Source organism: Equus quagga, chromosome 8, assembly GCF_021613505.1.
Source record: "Equus quagga isolate Etosha38 chromosome 8, UCLA_HA_Equagga_1.0, whole genome shotgun sequence".
Lineage (NCBI taxonomy): Eukaryota > Metazoa > Chordata > Mammalia > Perissodactyla > Equidae > Equus > Equus quagga.
In genome coordinates this window covers 46,513,443-46,539,990 of record NC_060274.1, presented here as the reverse complement: position 1 = coordinate 46,539,990, position 26,548 = coordinate 46,513,443, and the positions used below count along the sequence as shown (strand labels likewise).

At 42.6% G+C, this 26,548-nt stretch overlaps 1 protein-coding gene across 2 annotated transcripts in view; it reads left to right on the top strand.

Annotated features, from left to right (window-relative positions):
- COBL (cordon-bleu WH2 repeat protein) overlaps nt 1–26,548 on the top strand; it is a 277,905-nt gene that overhangs the window by 224,896 nt on the left and 26,461 nt on the right. For both annotated transcript variants that reach the window (XM_046669173.1, XM_046669175.1), the window contains one exon: nt 17,129–17,438. In XM_046669173.1, coding sequence (XP_046525129.1) covers nt 17,129–17,438 — 310 coding nt within the window. The remainder of the gene's footprint in view (nt 1–17,128; nt 17,439–26,548) is intronic.

Sequence of the window (26,548 nt, the reverse complement as noted above, 5' to 3'; positions counted from 1 at the left end):
TTTTCAGAACAATTTCAAAGCATGAGAAAGGAGGTAATGAGGCTTCTTCTTCTTCTTCTTCTTCTTTTTGGTGAGGAAGATTGGCCCTGAGCTAACATCTGTTGCCAATCTTCCTCTTTTTGCTTGAGGAAGATTGCCGCTGAGCTAACATCTGTGCCCACCTTCCTCTATTTTGTATGTAGGATGCTGCCACAGCATGGCTTGACGAGTGGTGTGTAGGTGCATGCCCAGGATCCAAACCCCAGGCCACCAAAGTGCACTGGGTACACAAGCTTAACCACTACACCACCGGGCCAGCCCCAATGAGGCTTTTTTTTTAATTGGGACTATTTTAATCCTCTTTGCTGTTTAGATCCTTTCAAATGCGTCCGTCTTAGCATAGTGTAAGACAGTAGTTCAAAATGGAAACACATGTATCAATCACCTTGTGTGTGCCAGGCCCTGGCAGAACAGAGTCAGCAGATCTGGAGGGATGAAAGAGCCAGCAGAATTCATGCCTTACAGGGACAATAACATAGCTCCCCACTCTTTACCGGTCCCTGGAGAGAGTTGGCCAAGAAAATGCACTGAAGATGATCCATTTGATACGTTAGATTATTCCGTCCTCATAAAACCAGATGAACAAATGAGGAAGGGAATGGGCCCAAAGGTGTGTCATGTTATGGGGCCAGAAATGCAGATCCCGCTAGGATGCCAGGCCGAGAGACACTATACCTTCATATCCTTGGGAACTCAAAACCCGGAGCTGCAGAGGAGTGCATATACTATCTTTTCCTGCCCTCATAAGAATTCAGAATGTAAAGAATCCCATGCTATCCAATTTTAGCATTCTGAAGTAGAGGCATTTTTAGAGGTACAGTGTTCAAGTTGCATAAAGGCGTTGTTCTACCTGGAGACACATTCTCTCCATGAACCTCACTGCATTCCAGGGTATTTGGGGAAGGGAAGAAAGGAAGGAGCGCTGAGCAAACGACAACACCTTTCCCACCAAATGTTCTCACTCAGGCATGACTGAGTCACGACCCTGCTTGATCAGATGGAGAACAGGCAAAAAGTCGTGGAGAAATCACAGGTCACCAAGTTTCATGATTGTTGTACAATTTTTGTCCATGAGTTATTTATGCAGAGTTTTACCTACAAGAGGAGGAAGTCCTTGTACCCAAATATCTGGTCCAGTCAACTTTATTAAAGGACATCCGGCTGAGGCAAAGGGCAGAGAGGAGGGCCCAGCAGAACCTGCTTCCTCTGGCCCTGTGTGGTGAGCCAGGCCCTGTGTGTCCTGTGAGAGCAGAGCATCTATGCTCACACATGCAGCTGTCCTACAAAATAGCCTTAAAGAAATACACTTTTTCTTGTACAAAATACTTCTGAAGCATCTCTTTTTTTAAAGATTACCCTCAAATAAGCCTTATGAGAAAATGAATCTTGATTTTTTTTATAGTCATTCCTTACTTTGACTGAAATAATCTACAGCTTTGTCATACTCTGGCCTCACCTGCCCCAGAGCTAAGTGACTGGAGATATTTGTAAAAATCAAGATGCCCTGGTCTTAAGGCCTGGCCATTTCTAAGGCTGGTCATAAGGTCAGACCTGGAAGGAGACAGCACAGGGCTGTTTGGACACTTTACCTGGCATGACCAACAAACTTGCTCAAGCCATTTGATCTCCTTGGCCTCAGAGTCTGATCAGGGTTTGGACAAGATGATCTTCAGTCTCCCTCATATCTCTGTATACCATGTGCTTCAGTGTCTGAAGTCAGGGCCAAGGGAAGGGAGCACCTCAGTGCAGCTCATCCTTAGCACAAATCTGTGGTGTTTGAGTTGTACGTGGGACTAAGAACCAGTATCTACTGCACCGGAGAGAGAGCGGGAAAACAAGAAGTGGAAAGCCCTGATAATGAGTAATCCTACCTGCACCCCGTACTCAGTGCAATAGAAGCAGCTGAGTGTGCGTGTGTTGAGTTTAAAGATGCCTTAATGCTCAGCAGAGACAAAACATCTCACTTAAGAAATCTTCTGTTTGTGGTGGGGTAAGAATATAGGGGTAAGAAATCACATGGGAAAATATATTCTTTAATTATTCAAATGTGGTTCAGAGAAAAAGGAATAACAGATAGAAACATGGAGATAAATTATGGCAAATTTATATTTCCTTAGAGCCCACAGTTTTTTTTATTTTTAGAAAAAGTTCAGTAACATTTGAGGGAAGAGGAGAATCAGGATTTATGCTTGGAGATGCAGCAGCATCTCTAAAGTAGGAACTTTATCTTTCCATGCACTAGTTCCCTGCAGACAGGAACCTCTGCCCTGATCTTCATGCAGAAGATCTGAACTATTAAGAAGTTTGATTGCAAGAACTGAACCAGTGCTGTTGTGCTGAAATGTGCCCTAGGAGGGCTGTGGCTCTCATACGCTTGTGTATGTACCAAAGACAAGACTGCCTGTGGGAGGCATCTAGCAGAGTTTGAGGCAGGCACCCATCATGAAGGCAAGGCCTTTGGAGGATTTGTCTAATACAAATTGGGACGAAGCATCTCCATTCCATCCCAACACGGGCATCAGGAACCAAGGGCTCTCTCTTGAGGGGTGAGATAAAAGTGTGCCATGAGAACTGGAGGAAAGAGAAATCCATCTGAAACTCCAGAGGGGACATCAGGACAGGCCACACAGAGTGATGCAGAGAAGACAGTGCTTTCCTCGGACTTGCTTACACAGTGGACCACTAGTGACATTTCCTTGTCCAACCAAGCATTATGTAGAGTGATTGACAATGAAGAGGAGGCAGGGACACAGCCCAGAACTAGATTGTGGGCCTGGGGCAAGAACCGCCCCAAAGGGGAGTCAAGACAGACCAGGAGGAAAGGCAAGGAGACACCGGCAGTATCCCAGCTCCAGTGAGTAGATGCAGCATACAAGCTGTCCCAAGGCTCTTTGCTGCAGAATTCGTCAGGCCTTCCCAAATGGGTGTCTGTGAAGGTTCACGGTCAGCAGCAGTTCCAAGTATGTTTGCCTCCAAACGCCTTCACCTGTCACCTGGCAGAGCCAGTGTCCTGCCCTCCACTTAGGAACTGAGACACCAGTGGTAGACTCTCTCCATGGTCACGGTCCATGGCTCAGAGTAGAGATTCCAAATGGAGGCCCCATCAGCCAGTGGCCACTTAGTCTGAAGCTGGGGCACCTGTGAACAGTTTGACTTGATCAATGACAGCCCCACCCGCACTCCCCTCCAGTCCCCTCGCCCCCACCCCTGGCTTTTTTGATCAGCAGATAACTTCCACTTCCCACGCTCCCTGGGCCTTTCTCCTGGGAACTCACCCTTTGCAGGGACCTCCCCTCTCCCCTTCTCTGTACTCCTGGGCCTGGGGCTAAGAGAGTGGCCTTCCTTAGGGAAGTTCAAAGTCTTCAGACTGCAGTTTCTGAAACCCTCATTTCATCGAGTTTCTTCTTAGATTTGCCAGTTTGGGGGGAGACCATGCCTGCTAATGGTTATTTCTGCCTGTCAACTGATGACAGCCCAAAATAACAACAAAGATCATAACAGCGACACTTATGGGGCCTTTAGTCGCTTCCAGGCGTGTCCTCAGTCTTCACCCGTATTACAGCAGGTGGTGTCCGTGGCGGCTCCTTAGTGAGGATTGCGACTCTCACCCTCATTTACAGATGAGGTCAAAAGGTCCAGCGACTGATTCGCTTAAGGCCCCTGTTGATTCAGCACCATAAATAACTGTTTAAACTGATAAAAAAGATGTAGGAGAAAAATCGTGTATTGGACCAGTTGAATATAAAGTGAGTGCATAAACATTATAGTGGGCTGATGTATCTGATTTTATTCACATATTTAAGGCATTTTGATATACATTTATCCTAAAAGCTTCTAAAAACACAGACTAGAAGACAAAGCAACCAAATGTAAACCGTGGGTATCTTGGGGATGAGCGCCTATTTTCTTGCCAGTTGTTTGGGTTTTCCTGACTTTCTATACTAGAGAAAAAGAAAACAAGCTTTGTCTTAAAACCCAAAAGAATCCCAAAAGAAGAATGCTGGCAAAGTGCAGTCATAGTGTGGGTGTCTCTAAACTTAAGTGGGATGGAAGAAATGGAGGATTGGAGCTACGAAGGGTTCATTACTTCCAAGCGGGCGGCATCCTATGTTGAATCCTTGAGGCAGATGCTGAAAGCTGAGGCTGGAGCCTCGGCATCCCCTGTGAGGTTATTTTGGGTCCTGGTGGGTTTTGCTGAGGTGAGTGTTTTCTGGCCAATAAAGCCAAGTTATTTTGGGCCACCATAATTGTGAGTTAGACAGGTGGTTTGTGCGTGAAACGTTTAATTTACTGGCAGTATAGTCTGTTGACTTTGGACAAGGCTGGGAACAATTCTGTGCAAGTTTCCTGAAATGATGGGCTCTGATGCTGATCTTGTCATTGTTACAAGCAGTTGCACATTTCCAAGGCAGGCTGGACTGTGGTGAGGAGGGTTCTCAGGAAGAGTCATGGTGTTCCCTTTCATTATTTTTATGCTAACCACTCTATACTGTATTTGAGTGGCTTTTAGGTAGTGGTTTTTCTGTATGTGTGTGTCTCAGAAGAGCACAGTATGTAAGCATAGTTATTAGTCACTTAGCTTTTCCCTACTCGCTTTTGATGGCATGTTAATGTTTTGTGATTTATAAAATTATTTATAGGGAACTTACCTTGAAACAAGCACCTATTAGAATGTATTAAAAACATGTTTTACACGTTAGTCCAGACTCAGGTAACATCCTGAATAAGCCATCCTCACAATCTGTCCTATTCAGTCTGTCCCAAACATCAGGCAATTTATACAAATAAGTAATAAGACAAAAATAATCCAATTGGCCAGCTAAGCTGATGGGGCTGAGGGCAGGGGGAGGTGAGGATGCAGAAATGTGAGACAGTAACCCTCTGAGACTCATGCTTTCATTCTGTCATTGACCAGGGCTTCTTTGCCCCAGGTAACTTTTCCAGGTGTCTCTCGCTAGCTCGTTAACAACCTTTTGACACATGTGACTTTTGAGTCTCATTGCTGCCTCGCAGCCACGTTCTCCAGCCTCTCCAGGTCCCATTTTCCTTGCACTCGGCTTATGACGTACCTCCTGCCCAGGAGCACCTGCCCCGCTCACCTCTCCTTCCCCTTCTTTGTCACTCCTCCCCAGTGGCTCTTTTCTTCTTGTTCTGGGCATATTTTATAGCCATTTGGGATGTGCTTTGTTTTTGTAGGACACATCCCCATTCTGTCTTTCTGAAACTATTATAATATGGTTTCCACAAGTAATTATTTCCACTATACTGTCTTGAGGAAAATGTCACTTTTACCTTTGTTGAGGGCATTCTTTGGTGACCTCCCATGAAATGGGAGGCATGTGAAGAGCACTGAGATAGAAAGTGGATTCTGCCAATTTAGGACAGAGAAGAACACTCTTGCAGTGTTCTTCTGCAAGAAGATGAGTTCTGACAAAGGCAGAAAAGGTTTTGAGCCTGGATAACTGGGTGACCTTCTCCCACAGCTGAAACAGGGAAGGCTGTGGAAGGGAAATAGATATTCTAAGTTAAAACTAAGTCAAAATTCCTTACGTTTCCAGCAATATTGTGCATTAAAGTTCCTGAAACCCCTCTGCTACAAAGCATCTTGAAACTCTGGATATTATATAATGACTATCATTTTAAATGCATAGCTGAGCTTACAGGAAAGTAAATGAAGTCTTGTTGGCCTGAAAATGAGGAGGAAATCACGGACTAGAAGAGCAACGGAGAGCTCAGAGCCCTGGGAGAGTGGGGCCCATCTCAGTTATCCAGGGCCTGCACCCTGGTGACCCTCAAGGGACTACCCTAAATGCAAAGGAGGAGTAGAAAGAAGCAGCCACCAGCACAGGGAGAGGCCAAGAGAACAGATTCAGAAAGTCACTCTACAGGCCAGTTGGTCAGAAGAGGAAAAAAATGTTATGGTAGCCTCAATTCAACTGGAAAACTTTAGTCTCCTGATGAAGCCAGCCAGCCATGTGATAGAGGCATGGTGCAGGAGCTCTTTAGGTCTCCAGGTGTATGAAGATGGCCTGAACGCCAAGTCAGAAAGGATAGACAGAAAGGTGTTTTTACACTGATCAACTGGAAATGTTAATATGTTTAGTAGATTTTATAAATGGTAAAACTTCAGAAACCATCAATAAGGAAATGAAAGGACAGAGTAACCAAGAAAGAGCTTTGTAATCTATGTTAAAAGAAAAAAAGAATTCAAAGTTTCCTTTTTTTTAGTTTTTCTTAAAAACATCTAATAAAATGTTTTATTGCAGAAGAGCAATGACAATTTTGTCTGTACCAACTGACCTTCACTTTTTGATACAATCAAGAGATGGGGTGTTGAGGGGGCAGGAAGATGAGAAGCTAACATTCTGGGGTGGGGGCTCCGTGCTGGACCACGACTCCCATGCCCTGGGAGGTGGGGGAAGCACCAGTTACACGGCCCGTCTCACGCATGAGGGGGTGCTGAGCACACCAGGATTCCAGCCCAAGCCTGCCACCTTCTCAAGCGTCGCTCCATGTGACATTCTCTGTGAGATATGGAAAGTGACCTGTAATGTTGTCTGTTCTGTGTCATTAAAGAGATTAGGCTTCCATATCTAGATTCTTAAATTTTGTCAAAGAATGCTCTCTTCCATTATTGAACACATAAAATGTTAATTATTTCATCAAGAATTTAAGTCACACAGTGTGCCTGCCTGAGGAGGCCTTCGTTATTGGCTATGATGCCCTGGACCCAAATGTCACTGGTTTTCATGGTGCACAAGCCCTGTAGTCCATGAAGTTAACATGGAGGTGGGGCACATAGACTTGCTTAGTGTGTGTTTTCTGTGTCAGGACAAGTGAGAGAACGGTCTAGTTCCTTTTCTTTCATACAGTACATAAAGGACCTATTTTATTTGTAATTTAAATCTCAGTGAACTTCAAAGGGGAGTCAATGCAGCTTTTTGTGTATATTAGTATTATTCAAATCTAGAAAATCTAGAAAATGCAATCCTTTTTATTTTAAATGATCTGAAATAAAAATAAATTGTACATTTTATATTACATAATTATATATGTCTATATTATGTATATTAAAATTCTATTTTAAAAATCCTCATTTTCCTAAGTAGTTAAAAATAAACACCGAGAAAGCTTAGAGATGAATGTGATGGAAAGAGGAGGGGAGGGGAGGGGAGAATCCATGCAAAAGTCATAATAAAGACTGACTGTGATTCTGGCCTTCCCAGGCTCCAAGGCAAAATAGCAGGGAGTGGAGACACTCAGTCACATAGCAGGCAGGCACTCAATCGAAAGGGGAAAGAAGGAAGATCTAAATGTTAGGACGAATTAGAGTGGATACTTTATAAAAGACATTGAGTACTATGCTAGATAATATCTCCTCCAACAGTTCTAGAAAAGATGCAAAAATGTCCTTCATTTGGTCACTTTCATGTCAACTTGAGATCAGTAGCAATGGCTGAAGTCTAGAAAGCCAAGCAAAAGAGACCACGCATTTTGTTCTCTAGAGTTCTAATGATACAGGGATAGAACTTGGAAGAAACCAGCAGAGGAAGCGGACAATATTTTTCTTAGATTGCCTATCTCGAATGGCAGATGACTCACCCTTGCTTCATGCCAGACCTGAATCGTAGCCGGTTCGAGATTGAGTCCCTTGGCAACTTGGCAAGTCCCTGAACGTCAGCTTTTCTGAGGTGTTGATTAAATACAATTCACGTGCTGTAGTGTACTAGACAACCTGGAGACAGGGTTTCTATGATGAGAAGTGGAGCATCAGCTTTCTGCTTGCCAGCGTCAACTGCTTTCGGAAGTGAGGCCCCAGAAATACATATGTCAGAAAGGACTGAATGTTTTTTCTCAGAACTAGTTTAGAATATATTGAAATCCCTAGACAAGTGGAACCAAGATTTGTTCCATAGGACATGGAAGGAAATCTTTTGGTTTAGAAAAATTTAAATGTAGGTATTCTCAGTAAGATTCACTTAACAATTTCTTCTTAAAAGAACCTTAATGTGACTCTTGGCTAACATGTGATTTTGTGTGATTTTGAATGGACTTGCCCCCTTTATGGGCCTGGCAGAGTATGTTTCTGCAACACATACCCTCCGGGATTGATGTAATAGTTTGTTGGCTGGAGCTTCTTTTATAATTCGCCAAATAGGAATAATGATATCCACACTGCAGGGGGCATGGGATTAAGTAAGAAGTAGGTAAATATTATCCACTTGAACATTACAAAATGTCAAAACCCACCTACCATTATGTGGTTTTAAAATATCAGTGTTGAACTGTGCTATCTGATAGTAATTACCAATGGTCTGATATTTTAGTCTACTCTTAAAGCCATGACATCAGCATAGAGGAGAAATCCTATTTAGCTATTTGCTAAAACAGGCACATGAAACACAATGAAACTTCAGTTTCAAGATGGCTGAACTGAGTCAAAAGACCATCAACCAAAGTCAGCATTGTGGCTGATGAGAGAAACTGGCCACTCCACCTGAAAGGCGTCCTCTCCAGAAAGCGACTTTCCTCTCTGCCCCAGAAAGTCTGCGCAGCCCAATCTGCCATAAGGCTTTCTGTTCTATCCTAAGGAAACAGTGATGTTCAGGTGTAGAAAAGAAATCCACTCCCTACCACTACTGGCCCCTCATTTAAACATGGAAAACAGTCAAGATTCACTAATCCATGAAAGAGGGACAACAAACTGATCAGAAGCTAACTCCAAGGAAGTAGAGTTAATTTAGGAAACAGAACAGAACTTTAAAATAAATAGTCTTGGTCATTGCTTCAGAAAATTTTAATAGATTATCAACATATATAAAACAAGAGCAGGCTGTTATTGAAAAATAAGTAAAAGAACATCTAAAAGTTCCTGGAAATTAATTACACATTCTTAGAGATGTATGCATTTAGACTTTTTTGGTGAAATTTTCAATATCCACAGATAAAGAGGAAAATCTTACTAGCTTCTAGGGTGAGGTTGTCTAAGTTGGAAAGAATCATGCTGGCGCGTGGGTTTTGATCTGTGAGGCAGGATGCTAAGAACAGTGGGGCTGAGAATACAGTCTCAAGGAAGCAGGATTTTGATCTCAATCTTACCAGTTTAGCTATACTCATAGTCAAGGATTAAATGAAGACAACCTTCAGACACAGAGAGCTTAGAGAGTAAACTAGATCCTGAACTAGACTGCTCTGAAAATATGATTACTCAAATGTGTAATCCAAATATTGGAAAATAAATCTTGGAAGGGGAAATTTATAACATGCAGTCATCACATTTAATAACAGTATTTTTAAAATGAAAGTTCCTATAATGGAAACACTATAATGTAAAATATATATATATTTGTATTTATATATTACATCTATAGTTATATATTATAATTAATTTATATATTATCTTCATAATTATTTGTATATTTTATATTTATATTAACTATATTGTGTTAATAAATATTTTAGATATATTAATAAATGTATTAATATATTATATATTAAATATATTTTACATTATGATATATGTTTAACATGTGTTTAATATTGTCTATTATTGTCTAACATATGTTTAATAACATATTAACATGTCTATTGTTTAACATGTTAACATATTAACCTATAACATGTCTATTGTTTAATATTGTCTAACATATGTTTAATATTAAAATAGAATTTTAATATGCATAATATAGACATATATAATTATGAATATTATTAGAATATATTTATGAAAATATCAGGGCAATTTAGACATTTATTGGACAAGACTCTTTAGTTCCAAGAGACAGAAACGTGTCTTGAACTAGTTAAGAAAAATGTTTTTTTTGTGAATGGGAGGCAGATTTGGCTCACATAACGAGGAATTCCAAGAGATGAATTCTTATGATCATGGCTGGGTCCATGAGCCCAAGCACTGTCTTAGGGCTGTGTTCCTCTCTATCCCGTGGGCAAGCTTTCTCCCTGGGCTAGTCCAAATCACTGCCATTTATCTAAGACTCCCCGACCCCGTTGGTTCCAGCCTGATGAGACCACCTTCCCACCAGCTCTGGGAGGAAGGTCAGGAGACAGGCCTTGATTGGTCCAGCTTAGGACATGTGCCCATCTTTGGACCTATCATTGTGTTCATGGTTCAGATTGGCCAGGTTTGGGTTCATCTTATGCCCATCCTCTGTGGCCAGGGGCAGTTTGGGGCAGTTAGACTTACCCAGATGTTGATAATTAGGTTAGCTGCAGGAAGGAAGAATTCTTTTAGCACAAATGAGGAGGGAGAGAGTGCTGGACAGACAAAGCAGCAGCTGTTTCCCATATATGTCTTTAAAGGAATAGTTATTGGAACACAGCCCTGTTTTATAATGGTAAAAATTGGAATTTTCTCTGCTCAGAGTCTCTAATGGGTATATTAGGATTCTGGGATTAGAGTTATGGTTCAGGCTTTGGAGAAAAATGGGTTGATTGATATCAAGAAGACACTACTTGGCTCTTAAGAGAATCTAGGTGTATTTTAGATCAATAAACTCTTTCAAAGTCTTCTTGAAAAAATTATATGTGTGTGTATATAGAGAGAGAGAGAGAGAGAGAAATGCTCTGTATTGTGAACTGACTGTACTGTTATCTTCATCGTGCAATATCTTTGAAGGGTCCCGGTCTGTGGGGCTTTGGACAAGAACACTAATGTAAAATATTAAGTAGTACCCATCCGACTAAAGAGGGTGTCATCTTGAAGAGGAGTGAATACATAAACTCTGAGGAAACTACCTAAGGAATAGATTAGAGGGAAAGAAGGTAGCCAAGATTGGGGCCAGCAGTCAGGGCAGAATCCATATACTGCTGGTCACAGAGGGTCTCTGGAAGGCTAACCTAAACCCAACTTCTCCACCCCCTCCTCCTGATCATTTGCACATGTGTATACACACACACACAGACGTGATCACATACACCACGTGAGACACCATAGAGTGCAACCGCTTGACAACATCTGACGTTTCCCCTGCAGCCTCGTGTTTCTGTCATTTTGCCCATTCCTTAATCCCACGGTTCTTCTCCACCTGCCAAAACCATGCTGCTTTCAAGACCCCGTTCAGTGGTCACTTTCCCTCGTCCTCTGGTTAAAAGGAATGACCCCACTTCTGTCTTCCTGTGGCATTCTCCGTGTGCTCCCCACCCCTTCTCTTTAGTTGACTGACCTGTATCATGTATGTTGGTGGGTTTAACCTGGGGCATGCATTCTCCTAGGAGAACACCAAGACTTTCCAAGGGAATCCATTTCCAGATGTTATGCCTCCATAGATATTCATTGCTAAAACTGAGGTACCTGAAAACTCACCTGTGGGCAGCATCAGTACAGGTGCCCCCCAACTCCATGCTCAGGAACGCCCTTCTCCTCCCTCAAAAAAGACAGGCATAGCTCTCAACCAGCAGGAATCTCATGAGGATGCAGTTCCCTGAGGTGGACAGATCTTATTCCTGATGCCTGGGATAAAAAGACAAATGGAATTCCTGGTATAGTGTTAAGCAGGTAAATAAGTCTAATGATTTGGCAGCAAATCCTTTTGACTATCACGTGGTTTCCAAGTTTTATTTCCAACCAAATTGACAAATAATCTAATTGAGTTGTCAGTTAATAGATCATTAAACATAAATTTGTGACAGATCAATTGATATATAAAACAGAGGAAAACTTTCAAAAACTGAGTGATGTCATTATAATAAAACTCTTATTTCATCTCTAGTTGCTTATGTGAACAAGGCTTCCCAGTATCGATAAAAATGAAAAACATGAGCTGCATTTATGCCAAAACCTGCCTCCTTTTAGCAACAAGTAATCCAGTCATTTTTAAGGAATTAATTGAACAAAATGTCATCTAGCTCATAATGAGATGCATCTCCAATGACATTTTACCTTTTGTTTAACAAATGTCAAAATTTCTAAATTATTTATGCATTTTTTATTGGCTGTGTCCTATTAATTATCACAATGATAACTACTCAGTATAGAAAAAAGAATTTAACACTACCATGTAATGGTGAGAGAAAATAAAAATTAAATTTTAATTTATATACATATTTTATACAAAGAAGTTTGATCAATAAAAGAATTCTCAAGCGTAAAGTGCTCTCAGTAAGGATGAGGTTCTGTGGGACAGTGGAAAGGAAATGAGTTCATGAAAGACAAGATGAGCTCTCAAACTCGCCTGCAAAAGGAGCACTTGCTCACTCCTTTTTACATGGAGGGTTCTGGGCATCCAAATACCATCATATTCAGATTCCTTTGGTTACAATTTTAAAATGATGAAACAGGTTTATTTTTTAAGTGTTAATATTTACAACGCAGTAGAAATTACATCTGGTACAACTAATTGAAAATCTCCGGTTGTCAATTAAAAATGTAACGGGATACATGGTTGTCCAAAATTCTCTGGGGGTGTATATGAAAAGTTATTGACACACATGTCAGTTTGCAGCACCAGTTCAGGAGCACTTTCCCAGTAGCTCCTTATTTTCCCCCTTTTTCCCAGTGCCTGGAACATAGGGAATTAAATCAAGGTGGATTGAGATAAGGACACGCATTGCTTGTCCGCTGGGAATGGCGTGTGGAACCCATAGGCATCAATGTGGGATGAGGGAGTATTTTGTCTTTCTTTGAGACATTTTCTTTGGGCTATATAAATGTGGTGAAAGTGACTCTTGAGAAATCTCCTTTCATCATGACCAGCAAATAAGCAATATCATAGGATACAGATCTTTCATTTGTATTTAATAAAGTAACAAAAAAAAATGAATCCATTACAAGAGTACTTGGAAGATTTATATTTAGTATTTGAAATTTTGGGGAGGTGAGGGGACTTTGTAAAAGAAAAACTCAATGGAACTAGTACGGAACTGAAAATGATTGTGTTCAACTTGAGGAATTAGAAGCCTTAAGTTAGCATTTTCTTCTTTACACTTGAGCTAGAAATTTTCCAAAGCTGTTATTTAGGTATAAAGACATTTGAACCATGGGATTATAGAATTTAAGTGGAGGACAAGGGAAGGGTTAGTATTCCTCACTTAGGTTCTGTGACTACATTCATTTGGAAGAGAATTTAATCATGAATTTATAGTTGTCTTCTGCTAAAGACAAATTCAGTGTTTTTTTTCACATTTGCAAAAATCCTACAATAACTTTTTAGTTCAAAAAGGTTGTTCACGCCTTAAGAGAAGAGCAAATTGCCAGCGCGTTAATTAATTCAAAAATAATGACTCACACTTTTAGGGCCGACAGAAAATAGCAGAAAAGATAGTCAGTGCCGTATTCCTTTTAAGATTCCTAATTAGTCACCAGGCAATTGTCAAAAGAATGTTTACATCCTACATTTTGACTTAGAATTTCAAAGAATGAAAGAATTCTAGATTTAGAAGGGATTTTAGAGCTTATCAGACCAACTTATTTTACAGAAAGGGGAAACAATTGTTCGAACTTCAGAGCAGAACTGGGACCCGATTGTGGGATTCACCTCTTCCTTCAGTCCTTCTCCTGCTTCCCCTGGACTTTGGGCTGGCGTCCCTGGACCGCTGGCTTCGTGGAAACCTTCAGGGGCTATAGTGAGGGTGGGAAGCACAGAAGGATCCAGCAGACGGGACCTGGGCCCCCAATCTCATAACAGCTAAAGCAGCTCCAAGTTTTCCTTTTATGTTTTGGTCTTCTGTTTACAATTGATAAAGAAAAAAAAAAAAGAGTTTCCTGCACCATTATCTCATTCAGAAATTGTCAAAACATATTATAGCTCATGGGGTTATAATAGGAGCTGACCCAAAGGAGACAAGATTATAACTGGGGGTGGAGGCAGGGTGAGTGAGATGGGAAGGTGTGATTCCAAGCAAAGGATTCTCAGACTGACAGAGCCCACTGCAGGAAGAAATGAAAGCTAACACCGACCAGGTTGGGAGCCTCGCGGGAACATTCATTCCTATCTCCTTTGACACCTCCCCTAGAAGAGTTTCCAGAGATTGTGCACACAAGTCTTGAGTCCCTGCACATGCTGCTCTCTCTTGTTGGCTTGCAGCACCACCCCCCCCCCCCCCCGGTGTATTCTGAGCTCGGTGCAGGCATCCATCCCTCCATCCTTCCTTCCTTCCTTCCTCCTGTGCTCTGAGGTGCCTACCCACCGCCTGCTGCAGATGACGTTGCACTCATGTTCCTTCTCCCTCGGGCGATGGTGCAGTTGTCCTGTCCCTTCCTGTGTGACTGCCGTCGCTGCACTCAGGTGAGCTCCCTGAGAGCAGAGCCTCCCCTACCTGCTCCTGCCCAGCACCAGCTCCCCGGCCCTGGTGCCAGTGCTTGGTGAGCCCTCACCGAACACTTGTCAGATGGGCTCAAGGACAGTGTAACCTGGGCCTTAGGGAAGGTTATCCATGAGAAATGGAGGACTTGCCTGGACAAGAGGGGAGCTCTGTAATAGCATTCTTCATTGTACATTTTCAAAGTGGTTTAACACGTACACACGAATATAGACTTCTCACATCTTGTTGACTTTGGGTTTGCAGTTGGCTTAATTTAGAGCCATGGCTCTCAACTTTCTTTTTTTTTTTTTTTTTTTTGTTCTCAAAATATCTGAGGGATATAAAGCAAGCCCAAACATGCATTCTTGATCTTAAACCTGGATAGAAACGGGGTGGGGGCTTGGAGTCCCCTCTCCACCATGGATGCATTCTGAGTTCCCAGGGCGTGTGTGAGCCAGGAAAACCTCCTTGCCTCAGGTGGTCCTCCTGTCTCCACTTGGGGCCAGGTAAGAGTTCTACTTTGGGAAGCAGACCTCTATAGGTTACTTCACACTTTTTAATACCTGCTGGAGTGGTGAGACGGGGAGCAGGGCTGGACTGAGCACTTATTTAGTACCTACTGTGTCCTGACACCTTCCTCTGACCAGCCAGCCCCACTCTACCTGTGCAAACACACCTGGAGTTGGCATTACATATGGCATCGTTGGACCTTGTGTACGTGTCTGTCCCCTCATGACCTGTGAGTCACCAGAGAGCTGAGACTCTTAGACTGGAAATCTGTGCCCCAGGCCTAGTCACGGGGCCCTTCCATCCTGGCGACCACCCAGCAGTGGAGGCATGCCAGGGGCATTGCACTGTGGCCTGGCATCACATTCAGTCCTCACTGAAGTCCTGCCGGTGGTGTGTCACCCCACCTCCCAGATGAAACTGAGATAGAGGGCTCCAGACACCTGCCCTGGGCAGTCAACCAACTGCTCCACTAGAATTTGAACCCAGGTCTCTGAGACTGAAACCTGCATGCTTTTTGTCTGTGTCCTGCTGTTTATGTACCACATAGACAGAAGGAAAAGTGTTAGTTTGATTGACCTACTTGTTCAGTGACAGTGACAAAAGGGAAGGCAGGACATAGGGGTCTAGCACAGCTGTCTGGGCTGCTGTTGACGGCTGTGCAGTGGAGCAGCTCTGAGTGGAGTCGGCAGTCGGGTCTGGTCCCTGGACCGACATCTGAGGGCTGTCGCTCAGGCTCCGTGGACAGAGCGGCCGGCAGCCATCCATGGTGTGACAGCTTACCAGCAAACCGTTAGCAGAAAAGGTCTTGGTTGTGTTAATCCGTAGGCACTGTTTCTTCCCCATATTTGCTCTCTAATTAAGAGTCTTGCAACAAAAGCCAGGAAGAAAGCTAGAAGAAAGAGGTCATTGTTATAAGCATTCACTGCATTCAGATATATTGCCTTGTGCATTTGCACTTCTCAAAACAATTTCTCCTTTGTGTTCTGTTCTTTGCTCGGGAACTCTTGTGAAATGTCTATTTTTTTACATTTTTGGTTATTTTGTTGATTTTATTGCTTGGGACCTCAAATAAACCAACACCTGAGGGACTTTTCTCCTTAGTGCTCCTTTGGTTTTGTTAATTCTACGTTGCTAGTCTGCTGTCCCATTAAAATGACAGTGATGTTGAGTGCAATAGTGCTGTCACTGGCCTCTCAGTGCAAGATCATGTGGAGAGTGCACTCAGCTTGTCTCTGGCCTTCATTCATTTAATGCATTTATTCATTTATTGAAGGAATGATTTTAACACAAAGTGCACTGAAACTGCAACACAACACAGACCTTAGCTGCTGGACTACCATGAACAGTGCTGAGATCATATGTCCTGAGGTGTCTTGAAGTTGAAAGTCTATTTCTCCATTAAACTGAAAATAAAACTCTGATATAAAGCTGGTTCAGAGTTGTGAACTCCTGTCCTTCCAACTCCAGAATAGTAAGAGGTTTGTCTCCCTGCACAAGGCTTTCAGTGATCTTAGAAAAGCCAGAAGTTTGGTAAGAGAAAAATAATAACCTCACTTAGACGTAATGTATCTCCGAAGAGCTTGATAGCAGTGCCAGCTGGCTGCCGCATCCCCACGGTGGACAGGAAGTTCGATGGAACTCAGGCTGTGACAGCGAGCTGCGACTCTGTGCGTCTCTCCTGCTGCACTTAGTGCTCAGGGGCCGGGTCACCTCAACCAACGGCACTTTTGTTGTGATTCTTCTTGATTTTTCTTGAACATTCTCTCCCAAGATCATCTCTTATTTAAACCAAGATATACTGTCTCACATATAAAAATGAAGGGAGAGCTGAATGCTGAGGAAAAGTGTCATTAATATTTTAGGCCAAATTTCAAATGTTCCTATGGAATATTTGTCAGAAGTTCCCAAACAGTATTATTTATTTCTAAGTTTGCTTGTATTTTTAAAACCCCTATTTTTTAAAGGAACTCATTTAAAAACCTCTTCAATTAAACCAAAGATCAGACTAGAAACAACTGCATTCACCATGTGGTTAGTCTGAATTTTTAAAGGTGTTTGTCCAATGGCACATACAGGATAAAAATTCTAAGGCTGATTCATAATATGCTGATTTTTGAGGGAAAATTTTGCTCTCAATCACACATATGCATCAGCTCCCTCCAAGTTACAGTGTTTCTGGTGGAAGCTGTAGTGTTTGGGTCCTCCTTTGCTCCTATACTCTGAATTCCACGTTTCAGAGGAATCAGGCAGATTAGTTTTGTTCTTGTATGGCAGTGTAGAAACTGAAGTGTTGGTTGACCTGTCCTTGCCATGTTTTGTCCAGTGAGCCTGCCCCTGGGGCCTGACAGCCCCTGTGACACAGACGGGGTCCCGCCGGTGCTGTCAGAGGCCGAGGAGACGGTTTCTGTCAGCAGCTGTTTTGCGTCAGAGGACACAACTGAGGACTCAGGAGTGATGAGCTCCCCTTCAGACATCATCTCTCTGGATTCCCAACATGACAGCACAAAGTTCAAAGATAAGTGGACCATAGACCAGGAAGACTGCAGTGACCAGGACCTAGCTGGAACCCCAGAACTGGGTCCCCAAAAGAGCCCCTCGTGGGAGAGGAACGTCTCTGGGAACTGGCAGCCAAGGTGAGTCACGGGACAGCTGAGAAGGGAGATCCTATCCTAGTCTTGATGGAGGGAAGTCTTTTGTCATGGTGACCCAACAAATATTCATGAAGCGTCTACCATGTGCAAGGTGCCCTCCACTGAAGTCTCCAGGCCCCGATGTGGTGGTTTGTTGTCCACAATCACATCTTCATGCTCTTTCTAGATGTGCAGGTATTTATAAATAATACATAATATTGTCTTGTTTTTACCTTTATATAGATGGTACCATGCTCTTAATATACATTTTCACTCAACATCATGTTTTTAAGATTTATCCGTGATAATACATGTGTCGTTCGTTTGTTTATTTATGCATTTCTTTAATTAATAGACACTTAGGTTGTTCTGGCTTTTCACCACTGGAAACAATGAGCAAGTTATACAGATGTCTCTATCTATACATAGAGTTTTCTAGAAGAGAAATTATCAGACCTTCAGAAAAACTCATCCACAACTTTATGGAATACTGACAAATTGCGCTCCAAGATGATTGTCTGATATAACGCCCCCCGGTGGTCTGTGACAGCCTGTCAGCCACGTCTGTACCAGTCTCTGGGATTAGTAGACTTCTTAAATTTTGCTCTTCCTATAGGTGTCAAACAGCATTTCCTGTGCCTTTAATTAATAATTCTCTCATCAGAGGATGAGCATCTTGTCATATGTGTATTAACAATTTGATTTTCCTCTTCTACAAATTGGCTTTTCATAGACTTTGTCCTTTTAAAAAAAATTGGGATGTTACTTCTAAAAAAAATTATTAATTTCTCCTTGGTCAGTTATTGGTACATGGAGAGTAAGTCTGTGGCTTGAATTTAACTCTGCTTTCTTTTGTTGTATATAAATTGCTTTTTAATCTTAATATTGTTGAATTTATCCTTTCTCTTCCAAATGTATATGATCTCTGTATATTTAAGAGACCCTTCCTATACCCTATGAGACTCAAGATTATCTGAATTTCTTGTAAAAGTTTAGTGTTATTTTCTCACATTTGGGCTTCTTGTCTACCTGGGGTTTATTTTCAAGTGTGGTGTGAAGAAGGAATCTGTTTTTTCCTGCTGACTCCTAGTTCCACTGTGGTCCTCCATTAGGGCTCCATATATACACTGGTCTGTTTCCACTCTCTTTCCAATAGTGCTGGTCATTTCTCCATCTCTGTACCAGCACCACACTGTCATAATTCCTTTCTTCATTCTTATATAGAAAGGCAGTTTAGTTTTCTGGAGCCCATCAATTTTTTTCACTTTTTAGATAATTTTAAGCACCATCACACAATGCGTGACATTAATAGAAATAGAAACATTAATAGGAATAAAGTAGAATAATAAAAAAGTAATTCATAAGTCAATCACCAAAATGAATGAATTCTTTTGTTTTTCACTTTGTGTCCTAACTTTGTCCATATGAACACACAAATCTGATTTATGTAATTGTAGTGTCAATAGTATTTTTATTTTGATTTGTTTTTACCTAATAGTTTATCACAAGCATTTCCCCATGTTATTATATACTCTAATAATTTTGAAGTGTAGCTCGTCAATCTTAAGGACAATTCCAAGGCCAAGTTCAAATTTCATTAAACAGGAAATTAGAAAGTGGCAATTGGTCCATTCCTCCTCCACCCCATGCAAGATGCATTTAGCTGAGCTTGGCCTGTGCTGTTTGCATCTATGAGAGCAGAGAAAAATTATGGCATTTCTATCCTAGTCTACTTAACATAAAGAAAAATAGCTTTCTACAGTAATCTCCAGGTGTGTTCTGTTAGTTTGTGTGTGGATCATGCGCACAGAGCACTACAGCTGAAACTAATCAGACATGTTAACACTGTGCGCCCAGGAAGGCTGCTCTAAGAGTCCTAGTTTGCTTTGCTGGTGTTGGCCCCTAATGTAAAATCTTGCTGATTTCTATCCAAACCTGAGAGGTCATGTTGTCTGTGGCCTCAGCCAGGGTAATCATGGAGTCTTCAGAACCTGATGTTTTATCCAAACAGGGAGCAGGGCATGTTTCTCTTCCCTCATCCCTGAGGGCCCCCTAAATCTGAGGCATAGCGTGGTGGGGAGGGGGCAACCTGGCAGGCTCACAGTGGGATCCTACCACTGCTCACGAGTTGCTTGACTTTCAAGAGTCTACCTGACTTAGCCCAGCCTTGTATTCCACTTGTGCATGCACAGATAATCCCACCTACCTGTCAGAGGTGTGGTGAGCCTCTCAATGCCCAGTGTGCGTGGCGCAGTCTGTATTGCATACCTGCGAAGTGGGATCCATTGTCAAAAGTACTACTGTTAGTTTAGGAAAGGGAGCACCATGAATTTTCACAGCAGGCCACCTGCCTTCTCTGGGCTTTGGTCAGCTCGGGGCAGTCAACTGCGGATGAAGGAGCTCAGCAGCCTTCTGTGCTCATCCATTATTTGCCCCAGATTTGGGATCAACTCTCCGCCTGTGATTTTTCATGGAATGAACATAGGTTGTTTTTTTTTACGGTAGTTATCCCTACTGACAAATTAGACATCCTCAGAGACTGCAGCATGACACATCACATATTTATGTCCAAATGCATGGTTTTCAATACAGTTCATGATTACTTATGACCAGTGTCTAGTGTAAAGCTGGAGTTGCAAACTCAGAGGCCATGAAAGTGGTAGAAAGCACAAATTTTCTCTAAAGTGCAGCTCCACTCCTTCCTTCCAACTGTTGCCCTGAGGGATTACAGACCAGTGTGGCCACTTTTTGAAGTGAAGCCAGAAATCTAGACTTTTATGTGAGGTCTTCCAAATTTTAAACGTTGGCAACCAATTCAAACATTCAGGGCCAAACTAAACACATCTGCATGCCGGGTGTGGCCTGCTTCCAGATGTGTGCTCTGAGGATTGAAGGCGCCTGGCCTTCCCTCTGCTCGCTGAGTTTCCAACTTTGGAATATCGTTGCAGTTACTCACATATTTCCTGTGATTTATCTCTTGACAAACATCTCTTCACAAATAAATTTGGGAAGTCATTATATCCTCCTCTTAGTGAAATATTAAAGTTACAAATTCTATAGCAAAGAAACCTGTTTAAATTTTCCCCTCTGTACTGCCTCTTAACGTCCTTTAGAATCATGTTCCATTGAACACTATTTAGGAAATGCTGTTCGATGTCCTCACCCTTCCACATTGTCACACTTAAAGCATCCACAAGTATACACCTCAGTTGCACAGATATAGAAAGACTATTCCTCTCTTTATGAATACAGTGCCTTCCAGTGATGTGCTCTCTGGTCCTGTCCATGGCATAAGGCATTGACAGCCTGGACAGGAAAAAGGCAGTGAAGGCCAGAGGGGACAGGATGGGGTTGGGCCAGATTGCAGGGTCTGACTAGTTCTGGGCCAGAGATCAAGTCTGTAAAACTTGGGCGAGCCACATGCAGTAGGCCAATTTCAAGTGTCCAGACTGGCCAGTGGTCAAGTTCAGTGATGAGAACCTGGGCTGGGGTTGGCAGCCCGGAATCAAGCTGACAGAACTGTGTGAGAGCAGAACCACCACTGTTCACAGAGATGTGTCCTTGACCTCGGCCACCTGCACAGATGACTTCTATCTTCTCTGCCTTGTATGATTCTGACACCTAGTTTCTGCAGCTAATCCTAAGGGACCATTTGTATTCTCAGAAAGGGTGTTCTTCCTGTGTGGCAAAGAGTGATGATCCAGGGCCCAGCTGTGGCAGTGAGACCACTCCACCTTCTGAATGCCAGGCCTTAGAGGCTTGGGCAAAGCAGAAGCTACCCGTTGCCATGACTGGCAAGGCTGGGTCTCCAGGTGGGGAGTGTATTCTGATAGGTTGTAAAGCCATCTCCGATAGTCTCAGACACCCTCAGCTTGCAGACTTTCCACTGTGGGACCAGTCTCCCCTAAAAGAAGGAGTGTTCATGGTTTTCAACTTTGTGTCAGAGTACCCTGTCCTATTGCCACTCCTGTGTTACTCAGGTATTCACTGAGCATTGTTGGGAACAGTGTCAGACCCTTCGTGACCTGAGAAGACCCAAGTTTGTAAGGTCTACCAAGTTAAGTTCTAGTTTGCTTGGGTGTTTCTCCTTCTCTGCACCCTGCAGATAGATAGCAAAGTCATTTAGACTTCTTTGGCTAGGATTGCCTGGGGTCCCACTTTGACAAATTGGAGGCAAGTACTGTTTCCTCCAGAGTTCTTGTCGCCTGTCCAAGGAGAGCTGGGCAGGTTGGCCTCAACTGAAAGCATCCTTCTTAAACTATTCAGTCTAGTGGCCAAGTTCATGGCTTCTGTTCCAAGCAGTTGATTTAGAGGTTCCGCTCCGTGCTGCTGCAGCTCCTGCCTCATCAATGGCAGCATTGGCTGGGCTCCAGCCAAGCCTCTGGGAGCCAAGATTTTTGAATTGAAGAGTCTCAAGCATAAATACCAGTCTTCTAAAAAGAGCAAGTGTGAATGCTTGATGATAATTGGAATGTGTTTTGTGTGCTGTGATCTTAAAATGATATCTTTTCCATCAAGTCATTTGATTGGATTCAATGTTAATTTCTCATTGCAAAATAAGTCCATGCTCTCAACTCAAACTTGCCCCCATGAGTGGGACGTCAAATTCCCAGAGTCTTCCTCTAGACTTAGGACAGCCAGTGAATAAGCTCCTTAAGGAAGAATTCAGCCCAAAAGCACACCAACAACAGAAAAGCGCATGTAGTGATTGCCCCCTCATCGTGGGGACACCTAGGAGTGACCTCATCACAACTATGCCCTGGGAGGGAGGTTTGTCACTCATAACTACATTTGCTTAAAGATCTCTTCTCACACACATCTTTCCTTTGTATATGGCCCAGGCCGTCATTCCTGACACTTAAAGAACAACTTGCTGTGAAGAGTAAAAAGTTCGTGGTCAGACTGCCTGCGGTCATATCTGCCCATTGCTGGTGACTATGTGCCCTTGGGCCAGTGACTTGACCCCTCTCTTCAATTATCTTGTCAGTACAATCAAGATGTGCAGTACTTCCTCCTTAGAATAGTATCTAGCATATTGCCATCCTTCAAAAAATGATAGCTGGTGTTATTGTTGTTGTTGTTGTTGTTACGAGTAAGGATAGAAATTTGATTTGTTGGGAATCCTCATAACCTGTATCTAGCTCTTGTTATCTGCCTCTTTAAACTATAACATCTTTATTTGAAAAGAAACTCTATATATATTTAGGGAAGTTAGGGAAAAGTTACAGCAGAACTAACATTATTTCTAAACCCTTGAATCCTGAAGGCAATCTTGCTGTAATCAGGCAACTTATCTATCTGTATATGTATACATATTGTGAAACTCTCAGTTCTGGGGTCCCTTTTAGGAACATCAGTTCTGCAGGAATGCTGTGAGGAGTAAATGAGAGATTGGATAAGAGGGCTTCAGGCTCTGTTTTTGAACAGTAGGACCACCCTGAAATCATGTGCAGAGCCCCAAAAGACAGGAAATGTAGCTTCTCCCTGTGAAGGGAACCTCCCTACATTGCCTGCTCTCCTCCCACCAGCTGCCTGGCAATCCCTGAGTTCCTTCTCAACCTCACTTGTCGGAGAGTGGTGGACACGATGGCTGTAGAAGTGAGAAGCTGTGCTGTTACCTGCAGGGCTTATGGTTTCAAGTCATTTTACAGAACTAAGAATGCAGAGGTCGCTAGTGGAGGGGCTGGAAAGGGACTCAGGACCTGGCTTTCCGCTAGATCACACCAACCTCTGGAGCCCTAGAACCCTGGAACTAACTAAGGGAACTTTGTGACCTCTCAGAGCATTTAGAAACATTTTGTATCCTCCAGAACCCTGGAACTTTGTAACTGTAGAAACTTTGTAAGTGTGGAAACATTTAGAAACATGTTAGACCTTCCAGAATGCTGAAACTTTGTAACTACATGAACTTTGTGACCACAAGAGCATTTAGAAGCATTTAACACCTAGAACCCTGAAACTTTGTAACTACATTTACAAAAGAGCTTTTAAAAAACGGCCTTGGAGAACTGCGCTGTTCATCACAGTAACGTTGACCACGTTTTGCTACTGAGCACTTGCCACGTCGCTGCCCAAAATTAAGATGTGCTGTAAGTATAAAATATGCTCCAAATTTGTCATAAAAAAAGTAATTTTATATCAATTCTATGTAGAAATGATGAAAATAATTTGGGTTAAATATTGTGTTAACGTATACTAATTAAAGTTAAATAAGGTATTTAAATTAACCTTACCTACTTTTTTTTTTCAAAGATTGGCACCTGAGCTAAGATCTGTTGCCAATCTTTTTTTTTCCTCTTTTTCTTCTTCTTCTCCCTAAAGCCCCCCAGTACATATGTATATATTTTAGTTGCAGTCCTTCTGGTTGTGCTATCTGTGACGCCACCTCAGCGTGGCTGGATTAGTGGTATTAAGTCCGCATCCAGGATCTGAACTGGCGAAACCCCTGGGCCACCGAAGTAGAGCAGAGGAACTTAACCGCTAAGCCATGGGGCCGGCCCCTTACCTACTTTTTTTCTTTTAACTTTTTCAACATGACTACAAGGAGATTTAAAATTATATATGTGGCTCATATTACATTTCTATTAGACACTGTTGTTCTGAACTCTGGGGCTTTGTCCATACAGGAACGTTTGTAAAGGGAATGGAGAAATTAAGCGTGTATGTCTGTCATCGACTGTATATTTTCCCAGGCTTCTTGCCTTTTGTTTATCAAGTAATTGTTTTGAAATCACATGGGTTGGGTTGGTTGTCATTGGCAAATCGAATTGCTACCTGAAAGGGATGTCTTTTTCCTCTCAAACTATTTTTTCCATAATTCTGCCATTGGATAAATTACTTAAAGAAACTCTTCTGGCTGCATCAAACAGAAAAAAGACTTAATCTGCCAGAATGGATTGGAATCAGCCCATGCTCTTTTCTTCTGTCTCCTGTAAAATGAAAACAAAAAGCCAAAAAGCACCTTTTTTCCTGGCACTGATTTGACACAGCTGCTCCTAGTTCTGGTTTGTGAGTGAGTGCTGAGGCCACCAGGCTGGCGCCCACTGACAATACCCACCCTGCTGCCCTCACCGCCCCCCACAGGCCACCCCACAGGGAGCAGACCCGGGAGGCATTTCCACTTCCTGGGCAGACTCTGGTTTGAAACTCGCAAGTGCTGTCCTTTGTCCCTCGTATTTTAGGCAGTAGTGGCTTAAACGTTATCGTGTTGTCTGCAGAGTCACACTCCGTGTGAGAAAATGCTGCTGGTAATGTTTATTCAACATGTGCAGCCTGGTATCAAAGTGTCTGCACTATGTTTGCTTGCTCTTTATTTTCTTGATCTTAAGCCAAAACAAACTGTCAATAAGAAACATATCTAAAGACTGGGTGTAGGCTGGGGGCTGGGGAATGATGCTCTGGAGAGAAACAGCTGTGCCCATTTACTTTGAGCTAAAAAGAGGCTGATGCTTTTTGCCAACTATTGACTCTTCAGGGACACATCCTTGGGCTCTCCTGCTATGCCCACAGAATGATGCCTTCCAAGCCCAGGGACAAAGTGCTTCAAACTGGGTTTTACAGGGAGAGAGGAATAGTTATAACCCATTAGTAACCCTTGGGGAGACGTTGATGGAGTTGATGAGGAAAGAAAAGCAAATATCACTGAATCGCTCCCTCCTGAGATTTTGTATTGTAAGCAAAAGAGATACAGTGCCACCAGCTTTGGTTTTTGCCAGATAATTCATTCAAATAGAAACCCAGGACCCAGGGCATGCTTCCCCTGCATTGTCTGAAGAGAAGAGCCAGCTGCAGAAGCAAAATGGTCTGCAGGCCCTGCCTCTCCCCTCCCTAGAGATGCTGGGGACTCAGCAGCCTCAGAGAAACACCAGCCAAGGACTGGACTGCCCTGGGAAGACCCTCCCTCCCTCCAAGTCTGGTGGCTCCTGTCATGCATCCATTCTCTCCCCTGGGCAGCAGGGCCCAAAGGACCCAAGCCCATGTTGGAGCGTCAGGGAGCAAGGCCGGGCAAAAGGTGGAATAGGGATGTGTCAGCAGAGCCTAGAACTGAGCATCTGGGACACTGTGAGGTGTACATGAGGCAGATGGACGAAGGGCTGGGCAGGGAAATAGCACCAGGTAGGAGGGAACAGGACTAAGTGTAGGGTCCCCAGACTTCAGCAAGAGGACCTGAACTGGAGAGGGGCAGGGGAACCAGCTCAGAAGCCCTGAGCCCCTGGGGCTTGGCTACTGATGCTTTTTATCCAGAGGCTCTGATGTGAACCTGGGTGGGAGGAAGATGGCGAAGGGCTGACATCCAGGTCTTGCTGCAGCCACCTTGTTGATGGTTGTTAGGCTGATAACTGCACACTTGGGTCCTTAGACGCTCAGTCACGAGGTAAAATTGTAAACAAAAATGTAAACTACTTTGCAAAAACAGAATCACCATTCACTAGAGGACCAAAGAGTTATTAAATTTTGCCCACTTAAAAAATTGTTTTATCACTCAAGCTGCTTTCTACCAAAATGAGCATAATTCTAAAAAAAAAAAAAAAAAGATAAAATATTCACCATAATTCATCCGTTTCAACAAATCCTCTGGTTGGTGGTGATGATCCAGATTTATCTCCCACCCTTTCATAGGCATACATTACTTTTACCGCATCATGATTATCCTGTATGTAATTATATGTCTTGATTTCTTCACATAACATGCTGGTGTGAGCATTGATCTGTATTTCTAGGTGGACTTCAGGATCATCGTGTTGACTGACTTTAATGCCCTTTGGAATCAATGCACAGGGTTTTAGCGAACTCCCTCTTGCGGGATGTTTTGAGGACCTTCCCCTGAATATGATGAACATTGTTGTGTTTATATTTTTCCTTCTATAACATCGTGTCCTTAAGTTATCAAAAGAGAGTCTAATAAGCCAAACTTCTTATAAAGTTAAAATGATGTTTTTCCTTCTTGATGTCATTTCCATTTTGATTTCCAGTTAAAATCAGTAACAACTGTGAGTGTCTCAAATTCAGTGCATTTTCCTCAGCTTACAATGATTCTTTTCTCTAGTTTAACTTTATAAAATGACATCATCATTGGAATTTTTATATTACTAGCTTTTCATTTTTATTAATGT